At 44.0% G+C, this 22,560-nt stretch overlaps 1 protein-coding gene across 3 annotated transcripts; it reads right to left on the reverse strand.

Annotated features, from left to right (window-relative positions):
- Window positions 1-3,674: 3,674 nt before the first annotated feature.
- On the reverse strand, window positions 3,675-21,697 carry LOC138745678 (ARL14 effector protein-like). Of its 3 annotated transcripts, none has more exons than XM_069902959.1 (3): window positions 21,341-21,683; window positions 15,899-16,035; window positions 3,675-4,395 (listed from the first exon to the last, which is right to left on the reverse strand). In XM_069902959.1, exons 1-3 carry the CDS (start codon window positions 21,437-21,439, stop codon window positions 4,167-4,169), a joined length of 465 nt encoding a protein of 154 aa, XP_069759060.1. In that variant the 5' UTR covers window positions 21,440-21,683; the 3' UTR covers window positions 3,675-4,166. The 3 variants fall into 3 exon arrangements, with proteins under 3 accessions (XP_069759060.1, XP_069759067.1, XP_069759074.1); XM_069902966.1 differs by having other exon boundaries at window positions 21,459-21,682; XM_069902973.1 differs by lacking the exon at window positions 3,675-4,395 and adding an exon at window positions 4,940-10,039 and having other exon boundaries at window positions 21,341-21,697.
- Between the last annotated feature and the right edge of the window lie 863 nt (window positions 21,698-22,560).

Below are 22,560 nucleotides of genomic sequence, written 5' to 3' on the forward strand. Positions count from 1 at the left end.
GAAGTAAAAACTCAATGCTGGAGAAACTCAGCAGGTCAGACAGTGTACTTTATATAGTAAAGATACAGTATTAATGTCTCCCGGTTCCAATTCCTGGTTCCATGAGTCAGTGTCCAGCAGCCTGCAGCCTGTGTGAGTCCTTTTACCGCAAGTCACCAACAGCCCGCAGCGTGTGTGGGTCCTTCAGCCACTGAGCCCCTTGTTGGTCTGCTCCCAGGCTTCTCCTCAATGGGGGGTGATGTCCCAGATCCTAGTGCCCTGCATTGGACAACTGCTCCCTCAGAGTCTACATCCGCTCGTGGTATGCTGCCCAGCACAGCCGCTGCCAACATGGGCACTGACCTCCATGATTGCAGGATTAAAAGAAACACCATTGGCTTTAACAGGCCATTTAAAGTCTGTATAGAGCTATCGTCATCAGGGCCCGATGGTAGGACCCTGCAGAGCAGCACTGTGTCTCTGCTCTCCTGGTTCTCCACCAGTGACAGTGCTGCAGTTACTGGAGCTCCGCCATTTCATTTGAGCGTCAGATTTCCCCTTCTCTCTTTTCTTTTTAGGAGTGCATATCACAATCTGCCCATTCCAACAACACTAATATGACAGTAGTGCACCATTGCCATCTCCACTCACTGATACAGAGTAGCGTGCATGCTCCATCCCACTTCCTGAAGTCGATGACCAGCTCCTTCATTCTGTCGAGGTTGTTGTCCTGACACCAGCCTCTCTTTCTCCTTCCTGCACTCCATCTCGTTATTGCCTCCCGATACATCATCTGTAAATTGTAGGTGGAGTTAGTGCAGTATTTGGCTGCTTACTCATGAATGTGTAAGGTGCTCATTGGGGCAAGGGGCAAGATTGAGGGGATAGAACAGAGAGAGCAACTTTGGACAAGTGGTGTGGTGTGGCTGGAGCAGGTGAGGCTGCAGTGGTTCTCAACCTTTTTCTTTCCACTCACATCCCACTTTAAGGAATCCTTATGCAGTCAGTGCTCTGTGATTAGTAAGGGATTGCTTAAGGTGGGATGTGAGTGGGAAGGGAAGGTTGAGAGCCACTGCCCTGGACCCAATTGTTACTGAAATCTTTTGCTTAAGAAAAATTGTTATTGGCCCATTTCCTTTGGAGTTATGAAACCATGCATATAACGAGTCCATTAGGTACAATTAAAACTGTGATTTTCAAACTTTCTTTCCACCCACATCCCACCTTAAACAACCCCTTATTAATCACAGAGCATCTATGGCATACGGATACTTAAAGTGATACATGGGTGGAAAGAAAAAGGTTGAGAATCACTAGGCTAGAGGTAACATGAGGGTTTCCGAGAGTTTTAGAATGGGACATAAAACCAGGCAAATGTAGAAAGAAGGAAGCTGTTTCACTGTAGCTCATTCTGGTCAGAGGTCATCATACTAAAGTATGACCCATTGAGTATTTCCAGCATTTTTTTTTTGTAGTATTCTACTGCAAAATGTTTAGATGAGGTGAATTTTGTTAAACCTGTTCAGAAAGTTTCCTCTGGCAATATGTTGAGGGTCCCACATGGGAGATGACAAATCTGATCTAGTATTGGGAAATTGGGAAGGACAAGTGCATGAGGTGTTGGGGACTAGCAACCGTTGTTCAATTAGGCTTAAAATAGTTAGGAAAAGACAGAGATAACACTCGGGCTTGGAGCAAGGTCAACTTGAAAGGTACAGGACAGGACAAGAACTAGCTCAAGATACTGTATTATACTGTGTAAAGGTCACCCACCGGAGCTCTCAATGCCCTGACAGGGGACCTCTCACCTAGGCCCCAACTGCCCACCCATCCCTGCTCCCAATACCCCAACTGCAGACCCTTGCTGCCTACCCATCCGCCTCCAACACCATGAATGTGGGCATCACCTGGTCCAGGCCACCCATCCATGCTCCTGGCCACCCATTCATGCTCCCGATGCCTCAAACAACGCAGGTATTATTGCAGTCAAAAACAGTATGCATGTAATAATTGACCCCCTAAATTTTACCTGAAAAATTTGTCCACAAATTTCAACTATTACACACGTAAATATGGTAATTGCAACAGGTTGAAGGGAAAGGAAGCTTAGAAAAATTGATTTCAAATGTAGTTAAAAAAAAGCTCAGGACATGCATGTTTCTTTTAGAGTGCAGGGAGAGGCATGCAAGTGTGGGGAAGCTTGGATAAAGAAGGCAATTTAGGTTCTGATCAAGAGCAAGAAGGAGGCTTGGGGCAGCTGAGACGAAGGGCACATTTTGGAAGAACTTGGGAACTGAGGAGCACGCTAAATCAGAAATTAGGGCAATATAATCCTGAGATTTTATATAAAGGGAAAAAGGAGAACCAGAGATAATAAGGAACCCCTCAGGAATCAGGGGTTGCAGGTGGGGGGAGGGGGAGTGGAAATGGGGTGGAGAGGAGGAGGGTGGCAAAAGCATTTAAACATGATCTCAGAAACAGTGATCATAGCACGAGATCAGTCGCTTTGATCTGGAACATAGCTTCCCCTCTACTACCATCAACTTGGCCCTCACGTATAGCCACACATCTGGCCTGACCCCCTCTGCCCCTGGCTGCAACAAGGACAGAATACCCCTTGTTCTCACCCACCAGCCTTTACAACCAAAAAAAGCATCCTCCCCATTTCTGCCCACTATGTGATCCCACCACCACACACCTTCCCCTCTCCTCGTCCAGCCTCCTTATGCATGGACCACTCCCTCCGTGGCTCCCTCGCCCACTCTTCCCTTCCCACCAATTGCTCACTGTTATATACCCGTGACAGCAGGAAATGCTACACGCGCTGATACTTCCTCCCTCACCGCCATTTGGGGCCCCAAACACCCCTTCCAAGTGAAACACTTCACTGGTGAATCTGAAGGAGTCATCTACTGCATTTGGTGCTCCTGCTGTGGTCTCCTCTACATTGAAGAGACTGGACGCAGACTGGGAGATTGCATCATTGAGCATCTTCACTGCCTGATGCAATAGCATGGATCTCCCACTGACCAACTATTCCTATGTCGTCATGTCTGTCCAAAGTCTCTTGCACTGCCAGACTGAGACCACCTGCAAATAGGAACACCTCATATTCCATCTGAGCACCCTCCAATCGGATGGCATTAACATCCATCACCCCGCACCCCCCCCCCCCATCTCACTCTTTCCTGATTCTTATGTTTCTGTTCCTCTAGTTTGGTCTCTCTCTCTCTCTCTCTTTCCCTCTGCCTCCTTTCCTCCAGCATGCTACATCACAGAGCTACATCCTCACCCTGATTGATTCTCACCTTTCCTCTCCTATCCTATCCATATCCAATTATCACTTTTTGCCATTGGCCTGTGCTCCTCCCCTTGCCCTTTCTTCCCTCCCCCCACCCCCAGCCTTTTTATTCAGACACCTTGAAGAAGTGCTCAGGCCTGAAATGTCAGCTATACAACTTTACCTCCTGTGGACACTGAGATCTGCTGAGTTCCTCCGGCATTTTTGTGTTTTTAAATACGGACAGTATGTTTTTACAATTAGACAAAGTGGAAAAGTGGAAGGTCAGTGGGGGGGGATATTGAGCAACGTGGAGATGGCTGAGGACTTGAACAACTATTTTGTGTCGGTCTTCATATTGGAAGATGTCTTGAAACTGAAGAAAAATTACATACTTTTCTCAGAAGTCAGAGAATTGAGTAACTCAACAGCTTTATTTTGGAGCAGCATAGCATGACAGAAGGAAGCAGTTCATTTACAGCCAAGCTGGATACAGCACAGTGCTGACACTCAAAATATGATTTTCTGCTGTTTTTTTTTGAATTATCCAGTAATTCAAAGTCAACTACTACAACTAGAATTTATTGCTTAAAAATTTTGAATTCAAAAATTCAAATTAAGTGACTGATTAGAAGAACGGTATACTCTTCTCGAGAGTATTAGCACTCTCACCACACACCATTTAACACTGATCATATATTTAAATTGCTCTAATATTAAAAATTATTAAATATGCAAGTATATCTTTTTAAGAATGGCAACAAGTTTCCTTTTGCTGGAATGTACCTTGCATTAGGTGTCAGCCACACGGCAACACTTTAACAAGGCTGCATATCCAATGAGTCGTAGAAGAAAATGGCACATTAGAGTTAGAAATAAAATTCTCTTTTAAAAAACCCAAAGCAACCTAGTTCACATTTTTATTGCGAATTGTTTCGCCACCTTCTATTTCAATTTGTTCATACAACCATTTTCGGTCACACCGGCATTCTATGCCACATTTCTGGGAGCCACAACTAGGGCAGGGGTAGAAGCAGCCCAAACAATCCTCGTCCAAACAATCGCATCGGTCCAGTCCACTTAAGATGAGGAGACCTTGACTGTCATAGACTTTGCTTTTAATGGGCATCGTTTGCCTGCAAGAACAAACAGGAAGTCTGAGCATTCAAGTACATATCATGGTATGGATAGCACAAACGGTGTAACAGCACCAGCGACCGGGAACCAAATCTGCCGCTGTCCAACAGGAGTTTGCACGTTCTCCCCATTTCTGCGTGGCTTTCCTCCAGGTGCTCCGGTTTCCTCCCACTCTTCAAATCATAACAGGGTTGTAGTCAATTGGGGTATTCGGGTGGCAATGGCTCATGGGCAGGTAGCGTCTGTTGTTGTACTGTATGCCAATGTCTCGATTTAAATGTCTAAACAAAGTGAGAAGCCTCTGAAGAGACAGGAAGAACATCCTATCTTGAGCATCAGCTTGGAAATAGTCAGGAGACAAGAAAATGCAGATAGTGGATTCTGGAGTGAAGAACTGCTGGAGGAAATCAGCAAGTCAGGCAGCACAAGATTATAAGATATAGGAGCAGAGATAGGCCATTCAGCTCATTGAATCTGCTCTGCCTTTCCATCGTGAGCTGATCCATTCTCTTACCCAGCCCCACTCCCCTCCCTTTTCCCCATAGTCTTTGATTCCCTGACTATTCAGATAGCTATCAATCTCTGCCTTGAATACACCCAGTGACCTGGCCTCCACAGCCACCCGTGGAAGAAAATTCCAGAGGTTCACCACTCTCTGGCTAAAGACATTCTTCCACATTTCTGTTTTAAATGGGCACCCTTCAATCCTGAAATTGCACCCTCTTGTCCTGGACTCCCCTACCAGGGGAAACAACATATCTACTCTGTCCAGGCCTTCAACCTGAAATGCCTGAGGTCCCGCCTCACTCTTCTGAACTCCAGGGAGTAAAGACTGAGAGCAGTCATACATCTTCATTCTTGTGAATCTTCTCTGAACCATCTCAAAAGTCAGCACATCCTTTCTTAAATAAGGAGCCCAAAAATGTACCCTGTACTCTGTGAGGCTTCAGCAGTATCTTATAAAGCCTCTACATTACAACCCTGCTCTTGCTTGTAACCTATTCCTCTCGATACAAATTCCCACATCACATTTGCGTGGAGACTGGCTCATGGGAATCAGTTACAGAACCAAAGTTGGTTATGCATATTTATCTTGGTTCAATAAAAAAAAGGGGGGGTGGAGTTTGTACAAAAGGGTGTGTGTGTGAGAGAGGACTTGGGTGGATCTGAGCAAGAAAGGCATAGAGTTGATAAAGATTAGATGAAATTGGAGAATTCTATGTTCATGACATTGGGTTGTAGACTGCTGATCTAGTTTGGCCTCATGCTGGCAGTGGAGGTTGACATTAGGCAAGTTGGTGTGGGAATGGGCAAGAGAGTTATAACGGCTTGCAACTGGGAGCTCTAGGTGAACATTGCAGAGCACAAGTGTTCAGCAAAATGGTTGCTTGGTCTGCACATGGTCTCACAAATGTAGAGGCCAAGAGCACAGAATGGAACAGATGAGATTGAAAGTGGGACATATGAATCTCTGCCTCAGCGGGAAGTGTCATTTAGACCCCTGGATGGAGATGCTTCAAGGATGAGGATCTTGTACCGCATACAGTTACAGGGGAAGGTGTCAGGGACAAGGAGGGATGAGTGAATCAGGGAGTCTCTATAAGAGTGAAAATAAGAAAAGGATAGGGAGGGGAGATGCAACAGATTCCATAATACCAAAAAAAATCTGCTGGAGGAACTCAGTGGGTCAACCAGTTTATGCTGCTTGATTCATACAACTTCCTCCAAAAGTTTGTTTGTTGCTCCAGATTCCATCAGCTGCATTCTTTCATGTGTCACCATTTCTCATCTCTACTTCCAGCTCCCAGCCTCCATCACGATCTCTACCCTTCCCCACCTTGCTCCATCTGCTCACAAACCTTTCCTCACCTGGATCCACCCCTCTCCCTTATTTCTTCACACTGGTTGCCTCTCCTTTACACTTTCAGTTCACATGCAGGGTCTCAACCTGAAACATCCATTATTTCTTTCCATCCAGAGGCTGCCTGACCTGCTGAGTTGCCCAAAGCCTGAATTTCACTTGATCACTCTAAACTGCACTTTAATGTAGCATTTCATAAAGCAGATAACCCATTCCTGAAACTGCTTAGAAATGCTCAAAGGGAAGCAAAGTTGGTGCAAGGTTAGTGCAACGTTATTACAAAGCCAGCGACTGGTACCGGGGCCTGAATGCCGTGCTGTCTGTTTGGATATTCTCCCCAGGTCTGGGTGGGTTCCTTCCACTGTTCAAAACGTACCAGGGGTTGTAATTGGGTGTAATTAGATAGCACAGCCTTATGGGTCAAGAGGGCCTGTTACAGTGCTGCATTTAAATAAATTAAATTTAAACTACCGGCCTTGAATTAACAGACTTGTAAACAAGAAATTACTTTTCCACACTTGAACCCACGAAAACAGGAGGACCATGATCCCATGTGTCTGCTCAGCTATTCCTTCAGGTCGTGGCTTATGTCATTGTGGGTGGCAGCACTTTCCTGTCTAATCCCCATAACATTCAATTCCTCTATAATCAAAATATCTGCTTATTCAGCGACTCAGCAAGCCCTGCTCCAGTTTGGAATTCTTTTTTTTAAATTCCCAATCTTCTGAGAAAATATATTGTTTTACTGAGATTTTGTCCTCGAAGTTCAAGATTCTCTGGAAATACCTTTCTATGATCAGCTGAAAATGTTCAAGATGTTCATGTTCATTTCTTGTAGTTTCCTAGCAACAGATGGTTAGGTAAATGAAGGAGGGCTCCGGCCTATTGCTTTCCATTAAATATATGACTTGCTGAGTTCCTCCAGCACTTGCGTGTCATGTAAGATGTGTTTTTCAAGTTTACATTTGGCCTCTCCCTGATAATGTGTGAGGGAGAAGACAAATTATATTTTGTAGGAATGTGGAGGGAAAAGTTGAAATGGTTGGCTACTGGAAGCACTGGTATTTGAGTTTAGACACACAATTTCAATTTATGCCCATGCATGCTCTGATTCCACAGGCAATGTCTAATCCCTCTTGTAGAATCCTTATCAATGGAAGGGAAAATCCCAAGTGACAATCTGTTGCATAGCAAAAGTCAGGGGTAGAAATCCTGGGTTTTTTTTCCTTTAGCCCTCTCACATCTTTATAAAACTGTTACAAGAACATGCTATGCTGTTGCTATTTGTTTCATTCAATGTGCAGTCAATAATTTCAAATAATAGTTAGAGCTCTGATCAAATGTTACTTTTGACTATTCTTCCCACTTACGGGTCTCTTCAAAGGAAAATAAAACATTGCTGTCCTGGAGTTCCTTTTTCATGACTCAAGAATGCCACAACATTTTATGTAGTTATTTTTTTTAATATAGAAAATAGGGCAGTAATTTCAGGCACAACAAACTTCTGCAGCCATTAGGAGGATGATAACCAAATAAATGTATTAGTGATGTTGCCAACATTATTTTCTTTTCAAGACATTCAGTGGAGCTTCCTTCTTTAAAATCATCGTTTGCATCCATGGGGTTCTATTTATCATTTCATCTAAAAAACAGCATCTCTAACATTAAACACCTCCTCAGTACCACATCATCGTGCGGACTGGATTTGTGTTCAGTTGTACAGAAGGGATCTTGAATCCAAATGTTTAGATTTCAGCTTTGACTGAAAACACAAGGAGCATGGAAAGTTTGTAGACAGTCATACAAGATTGGCATCTGTATGCTATTAGACATTTGAGTCATGAGGGAGCCCAAAACTTGGATTAAAAAGGTGGACCTCTTTAGTGGTGATGTGGGCTCCAGGTGATTAGACACTTGAGAGGTAAATAGCAATGCTGAGGTGAAGGGGCAGGGGTTTACACTGACTAAAGGCTTCGCTCAGGTTCACAGGGGAAAACTTCTATTTTAGACAAAGAGGATTCATGCAGGCCAGCAATGGTGAAAACTCACAACTTGAGTGCAAGTTGAATGGCGTGATGGCCTTCAATGCAAGAGGGATAGAGAACAAGAGTAAAGAAGTCTTATTATACTGGCAAGGCTTGAGTGAGACCGCATCGACGACTACATCAACCTTTGGAGGGAGCGAGAAAAAAGTTTACTGGATCAATTTTGAAAATTGTTTTATGAATGGATGAATACTCCCTGGACTTCAATAGAACAAAAAGTGGTCTTAAATTAAATGTAAAAGATTCTGTGGGTATGTGACAGGCTAGATAATCATTCCAAAGAGGTATAATTTGTAATAGATAAAGCAAACTATGAAATTGACTGACTGAATTTTTGGGAGATGACTAAAGCAATACAGAAATAGCCACATTTGGTGTGTAGGCTTCCAAAAGGTCATTGCAAATACAAATCCTAAAGATGATAAAACTATGGACGTAAATACAGGCCTGACCATCATCCACATCCCAAACAACAATAAATAAACATGCAAATCAGTCAATTACCCTGTGGTCCTACGATTTCTCCTCCCCAGCCACAAGGCTCTATCAGGGTTCCGTTTGAATGGGGAATGGGGAAATGTCACATTATAGCCACAAGGTGTGAAAAAATATCCTCAAGTCATCCCGGTTCTTTTGTAGATCATCTTAAATCTGGCTCACAAACTTAAGACAATGGAAACAGTTGCTTATTTTCTTTGTTTATGCCTTTGAACATTTTTATCAAAATCACTTCTCAGCCTTTTGCTCCAATTTCCTACTCTGTCCTCAGAGCAGAAGTGCTTCATGCCTTAATACTACATTCAAGCTGCCAAATCCATGAAGCATCTCCTCTAAACCTTCACCCTCCCACATATACAACATTATGCCACAGGTAGAACAAAGCAAATAATCAAATCTTGCCGAATCAAAGAACGGAATTCTCTACAGCTATATATCAAAATAGTCTTGCGGTGGTGTTGCACAAAATGAATTTTAAACTTATTGATCACATCTCTTTGCTGGCTACACATTGGAGTTTATTAACATATGGCTCCCTGAACCTGCTTCACCATTCAATACGCTCATGGCTAATTTATCTCCACTTCACTTTCTGGTCTTTTCATTATATCCCTTGATTCCTACGAGTTTCCAAAGATATATTCTCAATCTTGAATAAATTTATTAACTAAGCCTCCTGATCCTCTGGGGAAAGAATTCCAAAAGATATACAGACTGAAGAAATTTCTCAGCTCAATCCCCAGCAGCCAAGCCCTACACCCAAGGCTATGACCCCCTCACTCAAGATTTCCCCAGACAGGGAATCAGCCTCTCAGCATCCATCTCAAGTTTTTAAAAAGTGAATAACGAAGGACATTATACACTTTTTTTTTTAAAAACAGGATTTTCTAATTCTTCCAAAGGAAACTTCTTTGAAGAATTGCTCAAACATTGGAACTAATTTTATTGCTTTAATACATGATTTCCTTCTTTATGCAAAAGAATCAAGAGTTTAATTCTTTGTATTTCCTCCACACATATTCCACTACCGTGCCTGAACCTTGACCAGAATTTTTTTTAAACTATGGACATTCAGATTTGTTTTGGGCTGAGAAAAATCTTGATGTCCTTGTTCGTTTGGATTAGATTGAGAATAATTATCATGGACATCTACAATGATTAATTATACTTTTTTGCTTGTCCCTCTTCCATCATCTAGAATTCAATGATCAAGAGGAAGAACAGGAATAAACCAGGTATCTGAAAAAAGAAACCGAACAGGGTTAGAAAGAATTGCAAAATTTATTTGGGTTACCATTTTGTGCTCAAAAACCTCCTGCACTTTTTATTTAAGGCTTTTTGTTTGGTTGCCTACAGTTAATACAGAGACTGATACAGCAATAATTAGACCAGACTTAAAAAAACATTAATCAAATTATTCGCAGCATGTCATTTTGCGTGTAGAATTGAAACCATCAGTTTTAACAAAGTGAAATGTGACCAACAAGAAATTTAACAAGTGCTCTAGCCTGGTGTTTCATGAACCTGGTAGACAAGACTCTGGATTCCAGGAGTGCCATAAATAATTTGCTTGAAGAACTCAGCAGGTCATGTAGCATCAGCAGGAGAATAAGAATTGTAGATGTTTGGGGTCAGAAGTCTTCATCAATACTCCAACAGATTGTTTTGGTTCAAGATTCCAGTGTCTGCAGACTTTTGTATGTTTAAAATACAAAGCACCGATCATAAGTGATCTGATACTACACAATTTACTCCAGAACTGTGTGGAAAAATAAATAATGGGGACACTAATGCACACATGTATTCTAAAGGAATCTGTGATTAAGGAGCATTATGCAGTGCAAGTAGAAGCAAATTAAAGGAATGGGTGATGTCTTTTCAAAATGGCATGATTGCTGGCTTTGTGGATCCCTTTACAGACAGCCAGAGCATTCCTGCATCATGCTGAATCAATTATTTTTCAATCAAACTCACCTGCCTTTCATGGCCATGAAGGATATCCCCATAGAAATCTGATTTCTGGTCATGTTTAGACCACAAGGTAGAGCAGAATTAGGCCATTTAGCCTTCCAACCCCATTCTCCTGCCTTCTCCCCATAATTTTAGTAATCAAAAACTCATCAACCTCTGCTTTAAGTATTTCCAAAAACTTGGCTGCCTCAGCTGACTGTGGCAACAAATTCTACAGATTCACCACCCTCGAGCTGAAGAAATCTCTCATTTCTGGTCTAAAGGGATATCCTTTTATTCTGAGGTTGTTCCCTCTGGTGTAGACTCTCCCACTATTAGAACCATAGTCTCTAGGTCTAGCCATTTAAATATTCAGTAGGTTTTAATGAAATCCCCTTCATCCCTCCATACTCCAGTAAGTTCAGACCCAGAGGCATCAAACACTCCTCTTATCCCCAAGACCATTCTTGTAAACCTCCACTGGACCCTTTCCAACATCAGCACATCCTAGCTGAGTCCCAAAACTACAAAATACTTCAAATGTGTTCTGACTGTTGCTTTCTAAAACTCCAGCATTACATCCTTGCCTAGTCCTCTTCAAATTAATGCTAATGTTGAATTTGCCTTCCTTACTACGGACTCAACCTGCAAGTTAATATTTAGGAAATCCTGGACTAGGGGTCCCAAGTCCCTTTGGAACTCCACTTTCTGAATTCTCTACCCATTTAGAAAATAGTCTACTTCTTTATTCCTTACCCCGAAAGTGCATGACGATATACTTCCCTATGCACCAATTCATCTGCCACTTCTTTGCCATTCTCCAAACCTATATAGATCCCTCTGAAGACTCCTTGCTTCAACATTACCCACCCTTCATTTATCTTCATATGATTCCTAAAATTGGCCGCAAAGCATCAATTCAATCATCTAAGTCAGTAATATATTTCTTGAAAAAGTAGCAAATCCAACACTGACCCACACGGAACACCACTAGTCACCAGCAGGCAGCCAAAATAGGCCTACTTTATTCCCATTCTCTGCCTTCTGACAGTCAGCCAATCTCCTTCCCACGCTAGTACCTTTCCAGTAATACCATGGGCTATCTTTTTTTAATCAGCCTCGTGTGAGGTACTTGTCAAAGGCCTTCTGAAAATTCAAGTAAATTGACTCATTTGTCTGTCCTGCTTGTTATTTCATCACAGAATTCCAACAGATGTTTCAGACAAGATTTCTCCTGAAGGAAATCACGTTGACTTTGGCTTATTTTATCCTGGGCTTTCAAGTACCCTGAATCCTGGCCTTAATAATGGACCCTAGAATCTTCCCAGCCACCAAAATCAGGCTAACCAGCCTATAATTTCCAGTCTTTTGTCTCTTTCTTCCATTCCTCTGGAACCATTTCTGACTCTACCAATTCTTGAATGATCCCTACTAATGTACATGTTCAAAATCTCTTCAGCAACCTCTGTCAGAACCCTGATTGCAGTCCATCTGGTCCAGATCAATTATCCACCTTCAGTTTTCTAAGCAATAACGATTACTTCTGACCTGACTCACTCAAATCTCTGTCATATCACTTGCATCTTCCACAGTGACACAAAATACCAGTTCAGCTCATCCACCATTTCTTTGTTTGAAGTCCACTCTTGCTTCTTTTACACTTTATATTCTTGGCTAGCTTACCTTCATGTTTCATCTTTGCTCCCCTTGTTGCTATTATATTCGCCTTCCATTGGTTATCAAAAGCTATCCATTCCTCTAGCTTCCTGCTAATTTTTGCAATACTGTTGACCCTCTTGCTTTTATGTCGTCATTGACTTCCCTCGTCAGCCACAGTTGCCTCACGCTCCTGTTGGAATGCTGCCTCTTCTTTGGGATGAAATGATCCAGTGCTATCTGAATTATTCCCAGAAACTCCTGCCATTGCTTCTCTACCATTTTCCCTGCTAGGGCTGCCTTCCAATCAGCTTTGGCCAGCTCCTCTCTCATGCCTTAGTAGTTAACTTTGCTCAACTGTAACATTGACACATCCCATTTTAGCTTCTTCCTCTCAAACTCTCAAAGAGTAAATTCTATCAGGTTGTGATTCCTATGCCTTTAGAAATGTTTTTGCAATCTCTGTTGCTAAAAAAAAGCACAATTTTCTAATCCATAAATAGCATCAGAATCAGAGTTTATTGTCATGAACATGAAATTTGTTTTGCGGCAACAACACTATGTTAACATTTCAATAAACCACATTTCAAGATAAATAAAAGTGCATGAAAAAGAAAATAGCAAAGTGAGGTAGTGTGTGTGGTTCATTGATTATTCCAAAAATCTGATGGCAGAGGGGAAAAAGATGTCCTTGCACCGCCAAGTGCTCATCTTCTGGCTCCTGTACCATCCCCGCCACCCCCCCCCCCGATGGTAACAGTGAAGAGGGCATGGCCTGGGTAGTGAGGGTCCTTAAGGAGAGAGGCTGCTTTCTTAGGACACAGACTCTTGTAGATGTCATTGATGGAGCGAACTCTGGTGCCTGTGATGTCACAGGCCAAGTTAAAAACCCTCTATAGCCTTTCCCTGTCCTGTGCATTGTTCCCTCCGTACCAGACAGTGATGCAACCAGGCAGAATGCTCCCCACCTGAAGTTTTCAAGAGTCTTTGGTGAGATAGCGAATCTCCTGAAACTCTTCACAAAGTGCAGCAGCTGGCGAGCCTTCTTAGCGATTGCATCGACAGAGGCTCCAGTATAGATCCTCAGACATGTTGACACCTAGGAATTTAAAGTTCTTTACCCTCCATGAGGACTAGTTCATGTTCTTCTGAAGTCCACAATTATTTCCTTGGTTTTGCTAACGTTGAGTGAAAAGTTATTGTTGTGACACTATTCAACTAGCTGATCTCTTACCTGTACGCTTTCTTATTGCTGTGTGAATTCTGCTGACAACTGTGGTGTCATCAGAAAATTTAGATAGTATTTGAATTGTGCCTACACACAATCATGGGTGTAGAGTTGTGGGCTAAGCATGTGTTATTGAGTTGCGCCTGTGTTGATCATCAGAGGAGGAGATGCTTTCAATTCGTACTGTCTGTGATCTTCCAATGAGGAAGTCAAGTATCCAGTTGTAGAGGCTAAGGGTTTGGAGCTTATTGACCAGAACTGAGGAAATAATCGTGTTGAAGGCTAAGCTGTGGTCAATGAAGAGTAGCTAGATGTACGAGTTGCTGTTATCTTGGGGATCCAGAGTTAAGTGTGAGCAGTGATGTTGCATCTGCTGTGGAGTGACTGTGACGATAGGCGAATTGCAGTGGGTCCAGACCTTTACTTAGGAAAGTGTTAATTCTGGCCATGATCAACCTCTCTAAAGCATTTAATCAAAGTAGATGTGAGTACTAATGGGCGACAGTCATTGAGACAGCTCACTCTGGTCTTTTTGGGCACTGGGATGATTGATGCCCTTTGAAAGCAGATGGGAACCTTCGACTGTAGCAGTGAGAGATTGAAATTGTCCGTGAACACTCAGCTAGTTTGGCACAAATTTTCAGACCATCAGGCCCTGACACCTTGCGAGAGTTCATCCTCTTGAATGATGTTCTGATGTCGGCCTCAGAGACTGATATCATAGAGTCATCAGCCTTTGCAGGGATTCTTGTCGGCACTTTTTGTGTTCTCCTTCTCAAAGTGAGCACAGAAGGTGTTCAGCTGATCAGGTAGTGAAACATCAAAGCCAACTATGGTGGTCATCCTAGTTTTCTAGAATGTAACGGCCTGCAATCCCTACCATAGATGACAAATATCTATCAATCTCTTGCTTCCCCCAAAGTTGCTTCTTTGTTGCTGAGATCTTTCCACAAGTCGAACATGGACCTCTTGAGAATATCTGGATCATCAACCTTAAACGCCCTTGATCTCACCCTCAGCAGGTTGCGAATCTTTCGATTCATCCAAGCCTTCTGGTTGGGGAACTCCTGGTATGTGCATGTGGGCATACACTCGTTCATACAGATCTTGATGAAGTTGGTGACAGTCGTTGCATGGCGAGTCTTTGAACATGGTCCACTCCACCACTTCATAGAAATCCTGCAGATGCTCCTCTGCCTCCCTTAACCATACTTTCACCACTGGTGCAGTTGTCCTCAGTCTCTGCTTGTACACCGAGAGTAGAAGTACATCCAGGTGATAATACTTGCAATTTGGGACAAGAGTTTGTACATCTCCATTTCCTGCTCATCTGCTCTGTAGTCCCCCATCCCCAGACGTAACAAACATAGAGACCCCCTTATCCTCACCTACCACCCAACCAGCCTCTGCATCTATCCAATTTCTGACACTCACAAAAGGAACCCACTAGCAGGCACATCTTCCCCTCTCTGCCTTCCATAGGGTCAGCTCCTCTCTGTGACTCCCTCATGTACTCATCCCTCCCTACCAATCTCCCCCTGGTACCTTCTCCTGTGGCCGCAGAAGGTGTAACATCTGTGCCAACACCTCCTCTCCTCCTCCACCCCCCACCCCCCCCAACTCACCACAGTCCATGGCCCCAAATAGGTCTTTCAAATGAAGCAATAGTTCACTTGTGTATCCACAGGACTGATTTACTGCATCTGGTGCTCCCTTTGTGGCCTTCTCTACATCAGAGAGACTGGGCGCAGACTGGGAGATCGCTCCACTGAGCACCTTCACTCCACCACACCAGCGACAGAGGCCTCCCGAAGCCAACCAATTCAGTTGTGTCACACTCTCATATTTGTCCATGACCTTATGCACTATCCCACCAAGACCACTCACAAATTGGAGGAACACCTGATTTTCTATCTGAGCACTAACAAAGATGGCATTAACAAAGATTCTTCTGGTTTCTCCTCATCTGCTCCTCTCTTCCTCCCCCTGTGCAGTTCTCTTCCCTCCCTTCACCTAGCCATCCCTCCTCCCCTTGATCACTGCTGTCCCCTCCCTCTCTTCTCTGCCTGTCACCTCCTGTCTTTGCAACCACACCCTCCCTTACTCTTTTTCTCAGACCCCTGCCGACATTTATCCATACCTTGATGAAGGGCTCAAACCCGAAACGTTGGTTATGTATTTTTACCTTTGCTATATAAAGGACACTGAGCTATTGAGTTTATCCAGCATTTTGTGTTTTTTTTAAAACAACAGACATAGGTTACCTGTCTGCATTAGATTGACTTGGCTGCTTTGTTTGTAGCTTCCGTTTCTCTCTCCGACTGGTTTCTGGAGTGAATTGTGTTATTTGACGGCCTGGATTTGCAAACTGTAATGACCTGAGTGCTTTTGTGGTTCGTGCCTATGGAAATGACAAAGAATCAAAAGGACAGATTATTCACAAGGAGATATTTGCATCCAACCAAGTCTATTCCAAAATAAAAGTGTGGGCTGTGTCAATGACAGCAGTTTCTCACTGTCCTTAACCTCCCCCCACCCCCCCGAAAAAAACCTGCAAACTGCCAATCTTAAATACATAAAATTAACAACAAATTAATTGTTTGTTCACACTCTCCTGATTAGACTCTGATTAATCTGCTCTGATCCTTTCCTTTGTTGATGGGGATGGTAATTCCACCAACCATTCTGCTTCGCATCCTCTGATTTGTGTACTATTTCCCAGAAACTTTCAAGTACCAGAAATCAATTACAACATAGAACAACTCAGCACAGTACAGGCCCTTTGGCCCTCGATGTTGTGCCGACCTATATATTCCTACAAAACCTAAACCCTCCCTACCTCCTAACCCTTTATCTATCTTTCTTTCGTCCACATTTAAGTCTCTTAAATGCCCCCAATGTTACAGCCTCCACCACCACGTCTGGCAATGCATTCCAGGCACCTACAAATCTGGGGGAAAAAAAAACACCCCTGCTATCTCCCTTAAATTTTCCTTTCACTTCGTATAGATGTCCTCTGGTGTTTGCTATTCCCACCCTGGGATAAAGGTGTTGGCTTCTCTACCTTATCTGTACCTCTCAGAATCTTGGAGACTTCCAATAAATGTATTTCTAATAAAGATAGAACAGGACAGAAGAGTGGCACAACTACTAAAGATGCTTCCTCACATACAAGTTGCTGAGTTGTTTCAAGACTGAAAATTGCCCCTAGTACATGAGCCAAAGGAAGAATTTAGGCCCTTTAGGTGGCTTGAACACCCCACTGTAAAGCTGCATAATCTCCACCCTTCCAGCCAAAAAAATACTCACCTGAATGCAGCAGAAGCGCTGACGCCAACCCTCCTCTGGGAGGGATAATCGATGGAGTGCCGGGCTCCACCGAGGCACCTGAATGTGCAGCTGCCTGGGGGTGGACTGATGACTATCAGCCAGCGACCCAACTCCCGGCTGCCTGATAGCTCCCTGCCCCGCTACCTAACAGCTGCCCCCAGCACAGCAGAATTACCACGAATTGGTATTGAAAAAATGTGGACAGTGTACACAAAGAATTGTAAATAAATATAAACAAACACTGTCCACTGATGGTGGAGGGGTAGCAGCTGATCTTGCTGGTGTGAGACTTGTGGCATCTATACCTCTTTCCTGATGGCAGCAGTGAGAACAGAGAGTGTACTGAGTGGAGGAGATCTTTGATGATTACTGCTGCCCTCGAATGGCAGCGTTTCCTGTAGATATACTGAATAGTGGAGAGGGTTTTGCCTGTGATGTCCTGGGCTGTGTCCACTACCTTTTGGAGAGCTTTACGCTTAGGAGTATTGGAGTTCCTATACCAGGCTGTGATGTAGTCAGCACACTTTCTACCACACCTGTCAAAATTTACCAGGGTTTCTGATGTCATACAATACCTCTGCAAACTCCTGAGGAAGTAAAGTCATTGACATGCTTTCTTCACGATATCAACGGTGTGTTGGGTCCAGGAAAGATCCATCGAGATAGTGACTCCCAAGAACTTAATTTGCTCACCCTCTCCACCTCTGATCCCCAATGATCACTGGATTGTAAACCTCTGGTTTCCCTTCCTGAAGTCAACAATCAGCTCCTTAGTTTTGGTGATATTGAGTGCAAGGTTGTTGTTGGCGCACCATTCAGCCAAGTTTTAGATCTCCATCCTGTGTGCTGACTCATTCCCTTCCTTTATACAACCCACTACCATTGTATCGTCAGCAAATTTGTAGATGGTGTTATTGTCGTACCGAACCACTCAGTCATAAGTGTAAAGTGAGTAGAGCAGGGACTAAGAACACAGCCCTGGGGTGCTCCAGTACTGATGGAGATTGTGGAGAAGTTCTTACCAATCTTCACTGATTGTGGTCTGGAGGTGAGGAAATCCATGATCCAATTACACAGTGGGGTGTTAACTCCCCACTGTGATCTGAGTTTGCTGAGCAGTTTTATGGAGATGTAGGTGTTAAATGCCAAACTGTAGTAGATAAAGTGCATCCTGAGGCCAGGGCTTTGTGTGGACCCAGTGAGTTGCCATCCTGTTACTACAATAGGCGAACTGGAATGTATCCACGTCACCACTCAGACAGGAGCTTTCAAAACACTTTATCATTAGCGTTAGGGTCGATAGTAATTAAGGCACCTTGCTGGAATGAGATAATGAAGATATTCGTTAATACCTTGGTAAGTTGGTCAGCACAGATTTTTAATACTCCATCTGGGCCAGATCTTTCCTCCAATTCACTTTCCTGAAGGTAGAATGCATGTCTTCCTCAGATAAGGACAGGATGGGATCATCATGGGGTGCGGAGGGGTGGTTTTTCGCTTACTGTCGTCAAATCAGGTGTAGAAGGCTTTGAGTTCCTCTGGGAGAGAAGCTTTGCTGTCTGCTAGTTTAGCAGATTTGATTTTGAAACTGCTTATGGCATTTAGGCCCTGCCACAGCTGTCGAGTGTCCCTTGTTGTTTCCATTTGCTTCTGCTGTATTGATCTGGATCTCTGGACTTAAATGCCTGTGATCTGACTCTCAGCAGGTTCCAGATTTCATTATTCAACCAGGGCTTCTGGTTGGGGATAAACACTAAATGATTTGGTGGGGACACATTCATCCACAGCTGTTTGATAAAGAACGTGACAGCCTCTGTACTCGTTCAGATTCTCAGCGGAGTCCTTGAACACCACACAATCCACTGACTCGAGGAAGACCTTTAGCCATTCTTCAGCCTCCTGTGACCACCTTCTAGCTGTCCTGGCCTCCAGAGTCTCTCTTTTTAGACTGTCTGTATGAAGATAGAAGGAGCACATCCAGGTGATCAGACTTACCAAAGAGTGGTCTCGGGGGAAAAAACAGTAGGCCTTCTTTATCTTGGTGTAGCAGTGATCAAGTGTGCTGGGACCTCTAGTTCAGCAGGTTACATGCTGGTGGTCGTTCGGTTGGGTTTTCTTGACATAGACCTGGTTAAAATCACCGACTAAGATTTGTAGTGCATCGGGCTGGGCTGTCTCTCGTTTACTGACCATATAATGCAGCTCTGCAAGTGCCTGCTTGTAACAGACATTGGGAGGGATGTAAACTTTGCTGAGAATCACTGATGAGAACTCTCAGGGCAGATACAAGGGTCTGCATTTAATTGAGATTTGTTCGACAGAAGTAGAACAGGAGGTCGACATAACTCCAATGTCCGTGCACCACCCAATATTAATGAAACAGTACACACAGCCTCCTCTCCCTTTTCCAGAATCTGAGTTCTGATTCAGTTTATGGATGGTGAAAGTGTTTGGTTGGATCGCGGTGTCTTGGTGTATTCTGTTAGCCAGGTTTCAGTGCGGCAAACAATTGAGATTTGTCTTACTTGTCTCTAGTAGAGTAGGCTTGTCCATTTTATTCTTCATTGACTGGACATTTGCCAGTAATATGGACAGTAGGGGAGGTCTCAGACCCCTTCACTTCAGCCTTGTTTGAATCCTGGGCCTCACTCCATGTTTTGGACTTTGACCTCTGATGGCCTGTCCCTTTAAGGCCTCTAATGGGGGTTCTGCAGCCTACAGAAAGTCACCAATGGCTGCCTGTGCCATTTTACAGAAACTGTCTCATTCATTTCTCTAGCACCCCTTCAACTTAATTTTGTCAATGGGACCAGTCTCCTGCTCTTTACTTTTTTTAAGATATCCTGTTATCTCTCTCCCCCCACCAAATAGCTCCAATGCTATCTAGAATTATGATTCTCTTCCACCGAGACTCCCATACCATCTGGAACTCCTACTCCCCCACTATCTCGAACTGCTATTCTCCCCATCAAATGGCTCTCATACCATCCAAAACTGCTAATGTCTTCCAACAAATGACTCCCAGGCTGTCCAGAACTGCTATTCTCAACCAAACAGCTTCCAAACTGTCGAGCTATGCAAATATTTCACTCTTTAGACACAGTAATGCTCCTCTGAAATTCAAAAGCACCTCTTCCTCCCCAAATAAAATCATTCTTCACCTTTGTCTCTGCAAACTGCTCATTTACAACCAACCTTAAACTGTCAAAAGAGGGGTCACCACATAAAAATCTATCCAATATAAACTGGCTCATCTAAACTTCAGCCATAAGGTTTCCTTCCCCCCACACAGCAACAAAATGGTTAAATTGGATCTGACTGTGCAAACCAACTCATGCTAGTCACAGAAGAGATTACCAATGCTGAAATCTGGAGCAAAAATTAAAAATTGCCTGCTGGATTGCTGATTCAGGGCCCCAATGAAACATTCTTACCCTCACCACCCAATGCTGCTCAGTCTGCAGATTAGTTTTGCTTATGTTTGTAAGTTTTGGTCAAAGTAGCTGGCACTACCCTCCAGCAAAGGCTCTCCATTGCTCAACTACAAGGGGCTGGTCCCAACTCTGGCATATGCACCTTGAGGCAAGGAATTTCCTTCAATCACTTCTCACCAAGATCCCCATTTTCTCTGAACATACCATTCCCAAGGAGAGATCCTTGCAATCTTAAGCTGCACCAAGTTGCTCCTGATCTACATGAGCTCTTGGTTTACTCAAACTAGGATTTCAAAATTCTCATCCTAAAGTTTATTATCACCCGATTGTACAAGTGCAATCTGACGAAACAGCACTCTCTGGTCCTATGTGCAAAACATGTTGACACACAACCAGACATAACACACATACAGGGAAACAATACATATGCAGGACAAGTATTCATGGATACAAACAAACAAATAGTTTCGTAAATATAAGAGTCTTGCATGGTTAGTGTGAACAGTTCATTTGGTTGTTCATCATTCTCTGTGCCTGTGAGAAGAAGCTGTTTCTCGGCCTGATGGTACTGGATCTGATCCTTCTGTATCTCTTTCCAAGTGGGAGCAACTGAAACATACTGTATGTGGGGTGGAAGGGGTCCATGACTTTTCCTTCCCTCTTATCTATAGCGTCCAAGAACTGGACCTGCATCTGAAATGCCTGGACTCTGTCCTGATTGCCATCATAAAGCACTACCAACCTTTCCTGTGTTATGATAGTTTCCAAATTTCTCAATCAATCTGTTCCTTGCGCGCAGGGAGGGGGGGGGGGGGGGGGGGGGGGCTACTGAGTGCGTAACGGTTGTCACGGCAACAGGAGGGGCGGTGTGTGGTGACCGCGCCGGGCCTGGAGCTTCCCTCCCAACTCACCATCGCTGCGTCACCCAAAAGCATACTTCACCTTTCTGCCCGGCGGCTGCAGCGCTCCCGGGGCGCGTTTGCCGCCGTTGTGTCGGCTGGCGCTGCCACTGCCACAGGACGGCGGCCTCTCCCGCTCCATGCCCGCCTGACCCGCTCACCTGCTTCCGCGGCCTCAGCTCCCCCTTCAGCTTCCGCATCTCGCGGCCGCAGGCCACCGTCGGACGACGCCGCGATCCGACCAGCAGGGCGGGACCACCACGATCAAGGACGGGGAGATTGACCAATAGCTGTTCAGAATAGTTGGCCGTTCTGTTTTATGATTGGTCAAATAAGCTGCTAATCAAATAGTGAGCCTTCTGTTAATGAATCGTGTCATAGAAGGCGGTGTCTTCAAAGGGAGCTGCACCAATGACGCTCAGCGAAAATAAATTAGCAGTGACGTCATGGTTATTGCGCTCTTGGGCCAATGGTCGTCGAGATTTCTGGTGTCTCCGCCAATCGATGAGAAGCACAAGTTTGCCGGTATTTCGTCCCGAAGCAGTGGGTATTGCTTTTGGGCGGGTCTCTTGCGAAGGGTTCTGGATGTGACTCGAAGTGGCGTGGTCTGCTGTGAAGGCCATTCGGCCCCTCAAATATGGGCGTGTTTATCATTTTATTTATTATTTTTTTCCAGGAACTGGTGTTATTGGCAAGACCAGAATTTACTGGTTATGTCTTAATGTCTCTCAGGAAGGCGATGGTGAGGTGCTTGCTTTGACCATTGAAGTCCTTGTGGTGAAGGTGCCCTCACAATGTTTATTCACGTTATACCTGGCACAGCGAGAAGAGGATTTCCACGAGCATTTTAACAGGTCAACTATAGCATTCTACAGCCGTGTCAAGTGAAACAGGAACAAAAGTATGTACAGTACTGATTTCATGGTTTAAACCCAAGGACAATGAATGACCAGTGACATACCTTCATCATTTCTCCACCTGTCATTTCCTGCCTTTGCCACCCCCTTTCCCCCCTCTTTTATTCAGACACCTGCCAGCATCTTTTCATACTTTGATTAAGGGCTCAAGCCTGAAACGTTGGTTATGTATCCTTACCTTTGCTACATAAAGGACACTGTTTCACCTGCTGAGCTTCTCCAGCATTTTGTGTTTTTTCAAGAACAAACAATGTCCTGGGTGCTGTAGATCCTTGCTGCTGCACCCTGATGGCAGCGTTCCATGTAGATATTCTTGATTTAATAGAAATTTGGCTATTCACATCAT

The sequence above is a fragment of the Narcine bancroftii genome, chromosome 1 (assembly GCF_036971445.1).
Source record: "Narcine bancroftii isolate sNarBan1 chromosome 1, sNarBan1.hap1, whole genome shotgun sequence".
Taxonomy (NCBI): domain Eukaryota; kingdom Metazoa; phylum Chordata; class Chondrichthyes; order Torpediniformes; family Narcinidae; genus Narcine; species Narcine bancroftii.